The sequence below is a fragment of the Pagrus major genome, chromosome 16 (genome assembly GCF_040436345.1).
Source record: "Pagrus major chromosome 16, Pma_NU_1.0".
Classification (NCBI taxonomy): Eukaryota; Metazoa; Chordata; class Actinopteri; order Spariformes; family Sparidae; genus Pagrus; species Pagrus major.
The window spans coordinates 5,931,481-5,947,660 of NC_133230.1; the positions used below are offsets into that span (position 1 = coordinate 5,931,481).

At 42.1% G+C, this 16,180-nt stretch overlaps 1 protein-coding gene across 1 annotated transcript in view; it reads right to left on the reverse strand.

Annotated features, from left to right (window-relative positions):
- The window catches only part of frmd6 (FERM domain containing 6), a 28,196-nt gene continuing 12,016 nt past the window's right edge, over positions 1–16,180 (reverse strand). Inside the window, exons 3-14 of the mRNA XM_073483742.1 lie at positions 16,047–16,137; positions 13,272–13,351; positions 11,943–12,019; positions 11,624–11,810; positions 10,007–10,162; positions 9,627–9,692; positions 9,074–9,142; positions 5,405–5,579; positions 4,942–5,250; positions 4,564–4,695; positions 4,185–4,276; positions 1–3,999 (exon numbers count right to left, since the gene is read on the reverse strand). Of these exons, the coding sequence (XP_073339843.1) occupies positions 3,709–3,999; positions 4,185–4,276; positions 4,564–4,695; positions 4,942–5,250; positions 5,405–5,579; positions 9,074–9,142; positions 9,627–9,692; positions 10,007–10,162; positions 11,624–11,810; positions 11,943–12,019; positions 13,272–13,351; positions 16,047–16,137 (1,725 nt within the window). The 3' untranslated portion in view covers positions 1–3,708. The remainder of the gene's footprint in view (positions 4,000–4,184; positions 4,277–4,563; positions 4,696–4,941; positions 5,251–5,404; positions 5,580–9,073; positions 9,143–9,626; positions 9,693–10,006; positions 10,163–11,623; positions 11,811–11,942; positions 12,020–13,271; positions 13,352–16,046; positions 16,138–16,180) is intronic.

A 16,180-nucleotide genomic window follows, 5' to 3' on the forward strand; every position in this document is an offset into this window, starting at 1 on the left:
TTTGGCAAATAAATGTACCTTTTTATTGGATATTGAGGGCATTAGTACCAAGAAGGCACAGACCAGACTTCATAATAACAAATCATTTTTTTTAACTACAGGGTGACAAAAAACAAAAAAGTATCTTTAACTTTTTCCTGAAGGGAGGATCCTTTCACAGAAAGGATTATGGACACAGACATACAGACTCTTACGAAGTGTAAGTACGACCATATGTTGAAGTCAGAAAAAGGAAGTTAGAACAATTATGAAGACTTTAGGGACATGGGTTATGACTGTATGGCTATGTACCTTAACACATACTGTTTTAATACAAGAAACATCATCATCCATCAGAATATGACCTTAGATGTTTTCCATTAATGAGAAGAGATAATCATGAGTTTAAAACAGTGAAAGAAAATAAACTGTAAGAAATATAGAAGTTGTTTTTTTTAATAACATAGTATCAAATCCATGTATCACATAAACGTATTCCTTTAAAAACCTTTGCTCAGATGCTGTGTATCTGAAAACTGTGTGTTTGAATGATGATAGTTACTTAAAGCTGAACTGGAATGACTCAGTGATCTAAATGACTGTAATGAAGGACGAGTTTGGAGCCGACAACATTTGAGCCACACAGAGACAAAATTACACATCACACAGCTCGACCTGGCAACGGAGTAATGGAGTAAATTAAAAGCAGCTGAGTCATTTGTTTGTTTTTGTTGACGGACGTCTAAAGACGTTAAAATCACGCAGCACAGTGAACGCTACACATTTAAAGGAACCGTCTGACGTTTTGAGAAATGCGCTTATTCGCTTTCTTGCAAAGAGATGAGAAGATTGATATCGCTCATGTTTGCCACCAGCAGCAGCCGGTTAGCTTAGCATAAAAACTGGAAACGGGGAAGCAGCTTACGTGTCTCCGTCCAAAGGTAACTACGTCAACCAAACAGCACCTCTGATGATCACTTGGTAGCATGTTTGTTTGACCCGTACAAAAACCCGCATTATGTTTGTTCAGTGAGTTGCACGCTGACTTATTTCTTATCTGAGAGCAGTAATCACCAGGGCAATAAACAGCCCTTAAAAGACAGTAACCACCTGCTAAACGCTGAGTAGAACCAATCACAATGTTTGTTTAGGTTAACCACTGCATCACACACTAGCTATTGTCTTTTCTCATGATGTTATTTCAAAGTGTACGTCTCCTTCATCTAAAATGCATATTTGATGCTTCCACTTCTCATTAGTAATATCACGTTGACTAATGTTAGCTGGAGACCTAACTGTCCTGTCAGGCCACAGACTAAAGAAAAGGACAGCTTCAGTTTGCCCAAAGCTAGCAGTCTGTTGGGTTGGGTCGATATGAAAGACGCTAGCAAAACAACACAGTACATAAAATAGGCAGAGCAGAAATGTCAAAGACGGCAGAAGACTGTGTTTAACTGTTGACATCTAAATGTTTCATTTACGATGGAAAATGACAACAAAAATAAAAACATCATAGGAATCCTCTCTCTCTAGAGCGAGGCTGTTCATGCTAAGCTAATCATCGTCTGGCTGTAGCTTCATATTTAGTGAACACATGAGAGTGATATCAAGCTTCTTGACTCTGAGCATGAAAGAGTGCAAACACTTCAATCAACCATCGTTCATAAACGGTCGGTTTAGAGTTAATTAAACTTACGTGAATAGTTTTTTCACTGTAAACAAACAATGAAATGCTTTATAAAATCATCCATTCATAGAAACAAGAGTTGTATCCATTAATCATCGTTTTATTTCTCTTTTATTGCTTTTTATTTTATTATTGTGTTTTTGTGTTTATTGTGAAGCACGTTGTAACGCTGGTTAACAAATAAGCTTATTATTATTATAAAGTTGGAACTTTATAAACCTTTACAATTGCTTATGAGCATTTCGTTGTTCGTTAACCGTTAAATAAATATTAACTTAAGTTTAATTAACTCTTAATTTACCAGAATAACAAGTGTATTTCTCAACATCTCAACTTTTCCTTTAATATCAATCTTTTCCACTTCTGGAAAGTTTAATGTAGAACTTAATAATCGTTAGGAGTTCATTTTAAAATCAAAATGTAATTCAGTGGCCATGATAAAGAGTGTTGCAGTGTTTTCCACCTGATTCAAACAAGAGTTCAAGAGCGAGTTTCAGCGCAGAGAAGCTAAAAATATGATGCACGGCAGTACGGATTTGAATCAGACAAAGATGTAGTGTGGCACTTTGAATTTAAGCTGCATGATTAATGTGTAGAATCATCTCGTCTACAACTCCTGTCCTCATTCATACCGTTTGATTTGTGAGAAATAAAAGCTTGTAACACAACCTGTCAGCTTCCACAGAAATGAAAAAGAAAAAAAAAAACAGTCTTTCTTGTTTAGAGCCACAAATGTCTTGCTTCCTTAATACTGTCACGCACATTTGCTTGTAATACTGACTGAAATCAAAGGTTTAACATACACAAGTCTGGACAGTTCATACAAAAACACAACGTGCAAAAGAGACCTCAGGTAAAACTAGAGGATGCGAAATAAAAAAATGTAACAAATTCCAGTTTAAAGTGATGAAACTAAACAGAATGAAATAAAAACGGAGCAGACAAGGAAGACGGACATGTGTGCAACAAAAAGTACAGTTTGTTTTGGCTGACAGCCAGCCCGGGCTCCATTTTGAGTTTAGATTACAGGGAAGCTTTTGTGGCAACAAACTCAACGCACGTCAGGACATGTAGGGACTTACTCGACCTCATTCCTCCCGGGATTTTACAGGACATGAAACAGTCTGAAATCCACTCTTTCTGATATTTAAGATGCTGAAAGCCTGGCTTGATCTGCTTCAGTATTGTGTGTTAAAAATAAAATAGAGCTTTGAATTCTGATGGCTTGGATCTTTAAAAGATGACTAAAGGTGTGTGTGGAGGGTGTGCGATTGTCAAGGCGAGGGTTTGACACCTGCATAGAGTGGTGAAGGCACGTCGGGTGTGTGTTCACACGATTAAGAGTCCAGTCTGAGAGCGGGGAGTTGGCACACTGCACTTCCTGTTGAGGTAAAATGAAGTGGCGTCGAAGAAGGATTATGGGTTCATCTTCCCTCCCACCATGACTCTGAAACGTTCCAGTCATGGCTGCACACTGAGAATTAGTCGGACATTTCGTCTCAGTTTATTTCCATTTCTCGTCTTTGGTTCGTAGCTCAGAGTGATTTTGTCCTTTGTGTCCTCCAGAGAGGATCTTTGATATGCTCTTCATGTCTGTGCATGAGTCTGTCTGCTGTAAGCCCACGTGAATGCACTCAAAGTCTATTTATGACTTTATTAATCGGCAAACACGGCCTGTGGTTCTTGAAACCAGTCTAGAGGAGACACATTTGAATAAAAATGTTTTTTAAAAGAAGATAACACGATCCCTTTTGTTTCCTTTTACTCAGGGGAGCAGCTCAGGTTATGTTTTAAAGACACAGGTTCTCTTGAACCCAGTGTTCGTTGTTAAAGTTTCAGCCAGAATCCTCCATCTTTGTTCGTTTATTATGTGTTATTCATCTGACAGCCAACGTGCTGCCACTTCACTCATCTCTGCCAAGAATAGAAACCACCTCCAGCGCTCCCTCCTCTCGTCTTATTCCCTGAGGGCTGAAACACCTCCACGTCTGACACGGAGGAGCGAAACAGGTCACCCTGAGGTCGCCTTGTATCCGCCTCCGTCACACCACGAACTCGGGGACCTCTTCGCTGGTCAGGTCCAGGGAAAAGTACTTGTTGGTTCTCTTGATGGGAAACGGGTGCTGCTCGCTGAGCATGCCGGCGCGCTGATCGGCGAGGCTCTGATAGCCGCCGCCGTCGCTCAGCTCCTGGGCGCAGCCAAACGTGTAGCTGTGGGCGGTGTCCTGGCAGAGCTCCGCCCACTGCAGGCAGTCCTTCTGGTAGAGCCGGACGTCGTCAAGAGACTGGCTGTGCCGGTCGGTCGAAGACTGAGGCTTCCTGCACGCAGATGTCTGCAGGTAGAGAGCAATAAACCAGATATTATAATCTGCTATCTTCCTGTTTGATTATTGAACATCACTACAAATTTTATTCTGCAGAACAAACACCAGCCCTTGTCATGCATTGGTTATTGTGTTACTACTGTGTTAATACAGTCGAACATAATGCTAAAAACATAAACTTAGATCTGATTTACCTGCGGCAGGGACTCGATGCTCTGTCCTCTCATCTTGACGACAGTCTCAGAGGAGCTGGAGGTGGAGGAGCTGACGTCTTTTACGATCAGTCCTGTGCAGAAAAGATTATGAACATTTAGCTGCAGTATGAAACAGCTCTCACTGTGGACTTAGTTGGTGATAGTCCTTATAAATACACAGATAAAGAAATAATTCACCCTAGGTTTACAAGCTACTTTATGATTGTCTGTGCACTGTGGGGTCGATTCTTTACTCGATAAACTACATTTTTAACGAAAAGGATAAAACAGTATTTCTGTTCTGCTACATTTCCCAAACTTCAACATGTAAATAAATAGAAGTAATAGTAGATCAAACTCAGTGAGACAGTATCTGTACCTGAGTATCCGTTGCTCTGATCAGGCGACATGGTCAACATGTCCTCAGTGATGTGGATACACAGCTCCTGGTCCAGAGCCATCTCATGAAGCTCCTCGTAGTCTTTGGGGTCGTCCACCAGCATCTCAATCTCTGAAGAGAGAAATGTTGTCTGAATAATTACCAATGAAACTTGTGAAACTGTGTTTATTTTAAACAAACTGCTAAAGCTGATGACAAGAATTAAAAGAAAGAGCAAAAAAATTCAGGAAACAGATGCAGGATTCTATAATTTTAGTTATTTTTGTTAAATGTTAAACAAAATAATATTACTTGCATGTTTAAACTTACCATTGCGTATGTACAGTAAATCATTCTGGATAAAGCATCAACTCTTACCGTCATCATCTAAGGTGCGCTCCTTGCCGCTGCTCTCGATGCCGGAGGTGTGTGAGCTCCCGTGGCTGGTTGTGGACGAGCTGCAGGTTCGTAGGGGCCTGTGCGGGGCCTGACCCGGGGCCCTGAAGCTGTCCGTCTCGATGCCGGAGGTGTGCGAGCTGCCGTGGCTGGTCGTGGAGTGGCGGGACAGACGTTTGTGATGAGACACACTCCCCGCGCTGCTGCCGCTGGCCCTGGAACGTTTGTCCAGGTGATCCATGTCCAGTTCGAGAGCATCGCTGATGTATGACTCTCTGTACTGCTTCTTCTCTGAAATCAGCCAAATACAGACACATTTAAATGTTTTTCTGACATGCACAGCATTTAAACTCTGAGAAAGTAGGGGGCTTTTGGCAGTTTCAGTCCTCCATACAATGTCAAACAAGATAAGACATGATTGAATACATATTGATGTAATAAATACCTTCGTTTTCCTCCAACCGACGAACTTGTTTGAGGACAGGCTGCAGGTTCATGTAGAGCCGGTGGCTGTTGCTGAGCAGCTGCAGGAGGTGGCGGGAGCGAATGGGACAACCGGTATAGTAGATGAGCTTACGGGCCGAAGGCAAACCGTCGGGAAGGATTTCAAATTTCTTCCCCTGAGAGAGCGGGAGGAGAGGGAAAAGCACATGAATGTTGATTACAGGACTCTGTGATTTATAGCAGCCAGTAATATAAGATTATGAAATAGGAATGTAGATTTCAAGTTATGATTAAGAGCCAGTAAGGCCCGGAGGCAAACCACAGAGGAGGAACAGAGTCTGTTCTTAAAACTATTCTGCAGCCAAACACAATGCAGCAATCAGCTCATATATCTGGTCCTGAGACACTGAAACAACGCATTTTTGAGCAAACTTGGTGATTCTCCAGGAAGAGGACATGTTGGCTGAATGCATGGAAAAACTAAAATGGCGGGTTTGTGCTTTCTCCCTTTCTTTTGGCAGAGACTCGCCTCAATAACAGCTGTCTTTAGTGTCAGCGGGGTTGTTTTCAATACAGACCTATAAACATTTCTGCAAGGCTTTGGACTTTCAAAGGCAACGGGTGGGTTTTAAGTTCTGGAAAATGCAAAGAGCTGCACATTCTGACCACAGGACTGAGCTTTCACTTTATTCATCCAGACTTTTTTTTAAAAGAAACCAGCTTTATCCAAGTATGTTTAAAGCCTGTGCATAGGTAGGGAAGCACATTATAGGTATTCAGCTTGTACTACAGGGAAATGAGTTCATAAAAGTGACAGTGGTTTTCCTATAAAAGATCATTTTCTCTTGGCCGAGGTGTCTTTGAGGCTGAAAGACTTCCTGGACCAGCAGGAAAACTCTGGGTGGGAAAATGAAGAAGAAGAAATTCTCTGCCATCCCTCAGGTTGAGTATTTGTCTTTAACCTCAAAGTGCCCCTCTGCAGCTCCTGGTGGCCACCACTAAAACACTGAAATCATACTGGGCAGCGAGTCCGTGTGAGCGAGCCAAACTGTGTGAGGCAAAACAGGTCACTGCTGCATGAAATGTCTATTCTCCATGGAGATCTTGCTGCTTTGTTTTCACTCATTTTATTCACTGTTTCATGGGGGCATACATGCCATACTTGGTCCTATAGGTGTTTTAGACATGGATTTCAAACTTGTTTTGACAAAAAAACATCTGTACATCCAGTTTTTGTTGTATTTTACACATCACTTCAGCACACTAAAGATCTACACAAGACATACCTACATCCCCCTGTCATAAACTACGTGATCTGTGTTGGTTAGTCATCTCTCTCTCCCCCTCTTTCTCTCTCCCGCTCTCTCAGAAAATTATTGAAAAGTGTTGAAAACTCTGCAAGTTTTTGCCAACTGACTCTCCTCTCATTATGTCTTGCCGTGGCGCATTTTTGTTCAGCTGTGTTGTTTTTGTCTGCCAGAATTTCCCTGTAATTGGTCCAAAAGTTTGAATCATCCTAAAAAATCTTTTGAACTGATGAACTGAGCCATGGTTCATTGTGATGCTGATTGACACCACCTCATTGGATGATGATGATGGACCAACGTTCGGCTGATTCATTCAGTAAGGTTTCAGGCCTGTCCCTCATTTCATCATTTTGACAGATTAAGACTCTGAGGGTGATCTGCAGTAACATTAGTAACTCACAATCAAGACTGTCAATAACTACATGTAGACTATCTGTAGAAGACACCCCTCGCTATCCGGGTGTTTTTGAAAATGAAATGCTCGGCTTTTAAATGAATGTAATGAGAGACTCCGTTAACTCTGGCCTTCTGCCTCAGGAATCTTTCACATCTCTACCACCATCCCACGTGACATGAATGTGGCAAATATTTGAATCTTTTTTAGCATAAAGTCATTAACGTTTTGCCAGATCTGCACCCTGGCAGGTCATGATTTGATTCATTAACTACGAGGAGTCCCTGTTAGCGCTGTAGCTATGAATTTGTTTGATGTGGGGTTCATACTGAATCAATGGCATCTCTGCTGGTGGTAACTATTCCAGACCAAAAACACACAGCAGCAGACTGGTGTCAAGTGGCAGGTTATTAAAAGGTATTCAGACGCCGCTTAGAAAAGTTTCTTGTTTCATGCAGTTCACATGGTCAGTCCATCTAAGTTCTCTGCTCAGGACAGCTGGACGACCTTCTCCCCCGTCCAACAACCCTCCCAAACAGGCCACACACATCGAAAAAAACTCCCAGCAGCACCCAGGGGCCGTTTTTATCCAACAATCCCTCAACAAGACCAGCATGAATCAGAGTACTGGCGAGGAACAGAGTCTCAGATCCAACACCACAGGACACGAGGGTGATTACTTCTTTTCAGCTCTCTCAGGGGGAGAACGTCAAACTTTCACAGGCTCAAGAAAAGAATTATTGCAACAGAAACACTGATTTCCATTTTCATATAGCCCTCCTTCCACTAAACTTTGTTACAAAGATGAGCTAAAGTCATCCGTGCCAATATCATGAACAGAAAATCCCCCTGAAACCATTGCAACATCTGGTGTTTATTGACCCACACGTCCCTCCGCCCTGCTGAGCACTCTGGCTCGCTCGGCCATAGCTGCAGCCGTGGTGGCAGCGGTGTTGGATGACGTGACTCGTGGGTGGGGTGGAGGAGAAAGCCTGTTATTCAGGAGAAGGGCGGGACGGGGCCACAAGAGGCCCTTCGCATCCACAGTGGAACCACAGCCACGCCACCGCCGCTTCACTCTCACGACGCTGCAGACGGCAGACGCGAGGAAACCGCCAAAAAAACAAGAATGAGGAAAACAGGATGTCTTTGCTGTGAACCGTGTGGCAGATGCAACGGCTTCTTGCACCAAAATTAAGACAGAGCCAAACTCACTACTCTTGGATCAAAACCTTGTGGGACAACAAAGCAATTCTTTCAGGAGCCTTTCAGTCATGAAACCTGCTGCTAAAATCCCTTCAAATGGATAAAACTAAAGACGTAGCCTGAATTAGAGTCAAAGGGGCTTGTTCTTGTGCAACAGCACTGATAAGCATTAATGACCTCTCTTGTGATTAATAGCCGACTGGCAGACTCCGTGAAGCCGTCACAGTGAAACAGATATATAGTAAGCTCCTTGGGCTTCCTGCGATAACAGAAAAACCCTATAGAAGCAAATTAACCAACTGCTGTGCTCAGCTTAACGACAGGCTGACTCAGAGCACAGACGAGAAGATTTACCAGGATTTCCTTTCCAGGGATAACAGTCATAACTGATAAAATGAAGGTATGTGTATCATATGAGAGAAAATACTGCTGCTGATTACATGATGTATGTTTACAGTATACAGCGTGTGCATGTGTGTGTGTGCACATGGAAGGAAGGTCTTTCTAAATCCGTGATTAGTTCCAGAGGACCCGCAGGGTTAAGATAAAACAGCAGTGTGGTGAAAGAAGCCCTGCGTAAAAATTTCCACAACGCTGAGCACACAAACATTACAAACATCCCCATAAGCCAGGGGGTGTTTGGGTTTCGTCATCGCTGAAATAAGTGTAAAAAAAAAAAAAGGCAAACAAAAATACAGTACAGGTGTAAAATGTTTCTCTGGGCTATGTGTTGAAAAAAGGTGTGATGGTGCATCTGACTCACCACAAATACCAGCTTTCCCACGTTGGTCCAGGGGAAGTCGTACAACAGTTGCCTCACAGACCCGACGTTCTGCAAACACAAACACATGAAGAAAAGAGTTACAGGTACAGTTTCACTTTACTACCTTACTACACTGCTGCACCAGGCTGCAAAAGTAAGAGTAAAGCAGAGTAACACTTAACGTCTCGCAATCTTACAACTGAATCCCTTAGGACCCAGAGTATGTCTGTTCTTGTTCATGTTCATTCTAAAATGCAATATTTTTTAACTATATTATGTTAGAAAATAGTCAGAGACTACCTTCAAAACACAAACTTTAGATACATGAAGTTATTCAATTTCAATGATATAAAACAAACAAAAACAGAGGCTTCAACAGAGACTGAAATGATTGACCACACTGGCACTGATTCAATACAATACGAAGATACTACTTTATAAAACAGGAGATGTTTGCAGTGCTCGTCTTTTCAGAATATTAGGAGTGCACAAAGCAGGAAACAAACAGCAAAACAGTGAAGTCTGGATTGAAATCTTGAGAAATGTGTTATACCTGAAATATTTGAATGCCACGTAAAGTCAGTCCCAATGTGAGAGAAGCGTCTACTTCCTTCTTGTCCTGTTGAAAGAGATGAGATCAAATATTAATCGGGTGAAGATCAAGTCACATCTGATACAGTAGAATAACACGAAAGCCATGAGCTGGAAGAAATGATCCCTTAGCAGAATGAAAAACTTGCAATGCACCCATTTTTTTATGCCAGTATTGGTACAACTGTGTCAGAACTGAAACTGAAACATCAACTTTTGTCACAGTAATGCATAAAATATCCAAGAAAGCAAAATATTAGGTAGTGTAAGTAGCAGTTGTAGTCTAAAATGCACCAATCCAATTATTAACATCTTGGACTGAAACTGTGTCCCATCTCTCACCTTGTAGAGTCTGTAGTAGTGGACGGTGACATCATCAAGCTGAGCACACTCCTTAATGTATTTGAGGTGCGCCTCTGAAGCTGTGAGAGCAAACTGGTCTTTATGCATGTTCGGGATATGCCTCAGGATGTACTCACGGCCGCGCTTGGCTATCACCTGTGCAGGGAGAGAAAGCGGGAAACGTCAGCCTCGGCTGCCCTGAAGTTGTACTGACATATTACAGCAGATTGGCAGCACAGGATGCCAATGAGGGTAATGACGCTCCCTGCTGCAGGGCAGACAGATGTCAACCTGGAGAGACTGAACGGGAGCCAGAGGCACAAACAGGAAACACACTCATTAAGCTGTGCATGTGGCTTTCTGAAGGTTTTGTAAGTAAGCTTTTGTGAGCAGCTAAATCTGTGGGAGGTTTACTGTAGGGTAGCGCTCATCATCAAACAATTTCCTGTCGCTGGTGGTTTCAAGTGGCGATAAGCAGACAGGAGGCTAATTACAGGAAGTGAAGGGCAATCAGACGGGCGTGGCTGTCGCAGCCAGAGAGGTAGAGGATGGTGGTGGTGGTGGTGGTGGTGGTGGGGGGGGAGGGTGCCAGTGTGGCCAGAATAGCCGTGTCAGCCGGAGCATTTCTCAAGATTTAAAAAGAACAACAGTGCGTGTGCCACTTCCAGGGACAAAAATAAACTTAGTGTCCCAGTTCTCTTTATCCCACATGCTCAGATGTGGAGCTGTCGCTACATGTTTGTCCAGCGTGATTAATGGAAGGTGGCTTTGGACCCACACATTGTATTCGCAGTGCAGGTCAGGACACTGTACGCAGCCGGACAGCCTCACACACACCTTTACTGTATGTTTCATCTCCTCAGTCAGTGATACAGCATTTTGTTTTGGGTCTATTTCAGTGGCGACCCGTTTATGTCAATGATATTTTACAAGGACGTTCACTTTAACTCACTGAGGCATCAGACAGACTTACCGCAGAAGGATTTACCAGTCTAATACAGCAATGTGTTAACCGTATTAGTCACATTTAACATTACTTTGAAGCTTCTTGTGTATGCTGCAGCCTCACACCAGAAGGAAATTAGACTATACTATAACAGTTACTGAGTTACAAGCTTTTTGTTTCATTGCTTCATCCTCGAAGTCACATTTTGATTCACATTGATATTTTAATAAGCATTAACCTGAATACAGCTGAAATCACTGAGGACTGATGAAATCAAACAAGGACAATAAGAATTTAAGATATCTGAAAATCAGCTTCTCCAGAATAAGGATTTGCTGCTTTCCCACAATATATATCACTCTAAATGAAAATAACTGTTAGTTGCAGCTCTAATAGTAAACATATTGGAGGGAATGATAAAGTATAAAAACTCCTCCCAACTCCTCCACCATAAAAACCTGAAAGCAAGAAGCTTTACATTAGCCACACTAGCCTTGATATTAATACATGATGTGATGAGGTGCAGGAGGACAGGAAAGAGCCAGATGGGCTTTGGTGTTAACAGGAAGGTAAATGAACGATGGTCAGTCATCTTAAATCATCTCCTCTTCTCTGATAAATTCAACATGTGAGGGTTCAGCCCACATACGGTGCTTGTTGGATATACTCACCCACGGGGGGAAGTAGGCTTCTGGTTCAAAGTACTTCCCAAAGTGCTTGTTACGTTTGAAGTTGCCGAGGTCAGCCTGCAGGGCGAAGGCTGCCAGGAGGAAGTAGGCCTCCTCCCGTTGGATACACTGAGAGAGCAGCACCTGTTTTCTCAAGTGCCAGTAGTAATAGTACCTGGCTGCCCGGTCACTGCAGGGCACACGGAAAGCAACATTAATCAGATTAAAGGTTAAGTGAGTGATGGAAGGGCAGGTTGAACAGCTATTTAATGTTCAGTGAGGCTATAAACCATGTGCAGTCAGTTGAGGAGCTTTTACTTGCCTGATCAATCTCCCGTTCTCAACGTAATACTGAGCCCTGAAGTGAATGATCATCGGAGGCCCAAACTGGTCGATGCCCTGGATAAAAACACAAGTGGAAACCTTGTTTATTTTCTGAAACAGCCTTGTTGTTATACTTCCATCAGACTACACAAGTAAAAGTGAATTAGTATGATCATGGGTCGCAGTCCTGTCATCCAGCCTGCTGCCAACATTTTTGTTCACTTATGTGAAGTTAAGTTACAGACTACAGTTAATTCACCTTCATAGTGTTTGTAGGACTGTTGATTTTTCTTATTTGCTCCCTCACAAAAAAAGAGGCATGAACCAAACTGTTGCATACAAAATCAAGGTCAGAACTGAACCTTGGACAACTACTATTCATCAGGTGCACTATGGTTTAAAAATAGGGCAAAAGAGCAGACTTATAAGCCTTCATAGTGCAGCTGAGAAACATATGACTGTGTCTTAAGCTGTTAAAAACAAAAACTTAATTTCTCAGTTGTGATAACGTGATATGAGCAAACATGTCTGCCAACTGGACTGATCTGGCATCAGTTCATATCCAAGAATACCGAAGTTAAAAGGCGTTTAAATGTCTCATGTTGGTGGGTTCAGTTTTCATGATTTTTATTTGCTATTAAAGGTACAATCTGTAATTAAATGTAAACAAAAGGCCAGTCCCACCACATAAATATAAATGGCTATGACTCCCATGAAATGTTAGGTAGGCTGGCTAGTTACAAGAAAACAGCTAAAAAACAAAAACAAATCTCAAATGTTGAAATAAAGGCGTTTCAACACCTCTCGAGCTGGCTGGTTAACGTATTATTTCTCTAACCCATACACAAACAAAAGTGTACAAACAACAATTTGTGGTTTTAGGGGGAGTTACAGACTGCAAAAATGTCATGGTGACTTCCTGGAGTTTTTCCAGTTTCGGTTCTCTCAAGTCTGAACAGAGACACAAACCTGTGCTCACCAGCTTAGTCTGGTAACCCGCGCTCGTATGTCGCCCCTCTTTTCCAAAACCTTGGAATCATATTCTGCAGTTTCATGCACAACTACAATTCACTGTATTGGTCAAAATGAGAGAAAATGGCTTTTGAGGGGACAATTTATATTTCCACTTCCTCCGGGGAGAAAAGCCATCTTGACAATGAATTTGATGTGGCTACATCTGATGAATCCCCGGTAGAGGCTCTAATAAATCCAGTTTTTTGACTGATTTTTACAAACTGTATCTTGCCTGTGAAATGGGGATTTAATGTCCTCTGCAAACTGTTAAACTTCTGATAGAAAGTCAATAATCCAGCACATCATTTCTTACCTTGCTGGCTTCTCTCTTCCATTCTTTGGGACAGTATTTGGAAAGCTTCTGATCCAGCTCCATATAGATGTGTTCATTATCTGTCGGAGGAGGAGAGGAACAGATTTAGCTCAGACACTCTCTGCGTCATCAGTGTGTGTGTGCGTACACGTGTATGTATACTGTAGGTGACTTTATGTTTGTGTAGGCACTGAGAAATCCTCCCTGAATGCACCCTGTTCAAAGACTGCCTCAGAGGCACAACATCAGACAGCCTCTTCACTTCCCTTTGTACTCAAAGCCTCTGGTGTTCCTGCTCATTTCTTCACCTCACTCTGTCATGTCTTAATCTGCTCCCGAAGTGACGACTTTCCTGAGCTGCAGGCCTGCTGATCTGACAACTCTGAGTTTTCTATACAATGAAAACTCGTTGAAAAGCAAAAGAGAAGAGGCAAAGCCTGTCTGGCAGAACATCAACACATGCTGACAAAGTTTTATGACTCATGCTTAAAATTCTTAGAAGTATGGTTGTAATAGGATGTCCTTAATATTGTGATCCATGTTAACGCCTTGTTTTCCCCATGTTAAATTAAAAAGATACTCTCACAAGTCAGAACTGCATCTTTCCAATAAAGATTTTGGATTTATTTGGGGACATTTTGAGATCTCAACCACGGAGACTTCTGCCGCCATTCAGATACAATTAAGGTCGATGATATTTGGGTTGTGGTGCTCAAAGAACCCAAATATTACACTTGAAGAGCTCAATGGCAAAGTCTGTTTCCAGAAACAATATCTCTGCTGCTCGGGCTGATCCACAGACCTCATTGTAAAAAGCTGAGAACTATTTGTGGTTGCACATCGCCAGAATAGTAAACAGATCAGGGCTGATATATGTGTTTAAAAATATGAGGAGGGTCTGTGTTGTGTTAACAGAATATTACGTCAATTACATCAATTACTGCGGATGAAGACTTAAAAACAGCTGACTATGAAACAGTTGATTATCTAAATGCTGAGTGTATGGTGTGTCTGATATCGCCATGTTGGTGTTGTTCCTAGAACATCATGATTGATGATGTTTTGTAACCATAATTTCAACAAAAGTGACAAAGTCCACATCTGGATCAACTCCTGGGAGCTGAGTGAGTCAAGCACAGGACTCCCAGGTTCATACTGCATTTTGAACATATTCTTATACTGTGCAGTTATTATTTTTACACTAAGTTTGCTTCTTATTTTCTGTTTCTTTCTGATTTTCTGTTGCTGTGTGGTTAGGTTTAGGCAACAGCAATACTTGAGTTTAGAAAGAGATGGTTTAGTATAAAAAATACCCTTTCGTGTCTTTTTCCTCGAGTTTCCAAGCTATGACATTAATAAAATGCAATTGGTTTGTTTCAATGGTGGAGCAAAAGTAATTATGATGTTCCAGTAACAACTCTAACACAGCGATGTCAGATTGTGCCTTTCTCTATGCAGAACGAAGTATGTGAAAATGTGAAGAGATTTCATGAGATGTTGGGATGAAAAGTCGAGTAATGGAGGAAAAAGGCTGAACCAATCAATCCTACTTAGCTTTACGGCTGCAACTTCATTTCCACTGTTAGATAATATGCTGATTCTTATCTTAATCGACAAATCCATCCAAGTTCAACAAAAGTTCAGAGTCCAAGATGATGTCTTGAAATGGCTTGTTCTGTCTGATCAACAGAGCAAAACCTAAATATATTCAGCTTACTGTCATAGAGGAATAAAAATACAGCAATTTGTCATGCTTGAGAGGCTCGAGCCAGCGAAATATCATCAATTTTGCTTAAAAAATTCTTTAGATACTAGGATTAATTGATTTTCAGATTTCTGTTGACAAACTAATCAAAGAAACCTTTCAGCTGATTTAAAACAGTCTCAACCTCAACTTTTCTTGCACCCATCAATGTTAGAAATAATGTTTTTGTCATCTGAAGTAAATCCTCTAAACTGCGAGCAAACAAGAACATATTTGAGCTCATGTCCGATGTGGCAGCTCGGCTGGTCAGGGGGACAGTTGGTGACACACAGGGAGTGGGTGGCCTCTGTTTGCCTTGGGGATTTCACGCTGTTCAGACAAGCGCTTAAGGAATGTCCCACAATCAGACCCATTGGCTCCTGCTCAACTGACCTGCTGGGCCATCATTGGCTCATCTGGAGGCCAGCTGTCTGAAAACACTGCCATTGCAATTTACTCTCCCTTTGCAGTTGCCTACAACTGTCGCCCGCTGTCTGCCTCGCCACAGTACAGCCACTGTGACTCATTCCAGACGTACAGCCCTCACAGCACCATCACCGTAAAAACAACTTTAGGCTAGCTGCACAATGGGAGACACTCAGGAAGCGGAGGCCCTGGTTCCTGGAAGACCGCCATGACATATAGGTGAGAGATGCTACGTTTAGGGCAGATTCCTGTGTCCCAGCCTCGTATTTGTTTGGAGGAAACTAACTGCCTGGTTACACTATTTTTATGAGACTCTGGTACTCTGTACTTGACTGCATTCACTCCACAATTTGCATGATTTGACCATGCATTTCAAATATTCTGAATAAAAGTGAGGCTTTTGTCCACACAGCTGAGTAGTCACCCTCAACTAGGTCAGAAATGGAGATTTGAAGGACATTTATAGAAAACAAAGGCTGTTCTGTTCAGCTGACGGGAAAACAAGTTAATAGACAGATAAACTGTTTACGTCACACTGCAAAACAGAATGAACCGCTCAAACAGAGGTAGGAAACAAATGTTATCTGTGCAATGAAAGGTCTTACTTTGAATAACGCTGAGTCCAAACAGGTGACAGTCCTTCAGTCTCAGGAGGTCACACACCTGGGCCAACAGTTCCTGGCACAGAGTCTTCACCTGAGGAGGAGAGAAGAGGAGGAAGCTGACTTTTAGCTTTAAG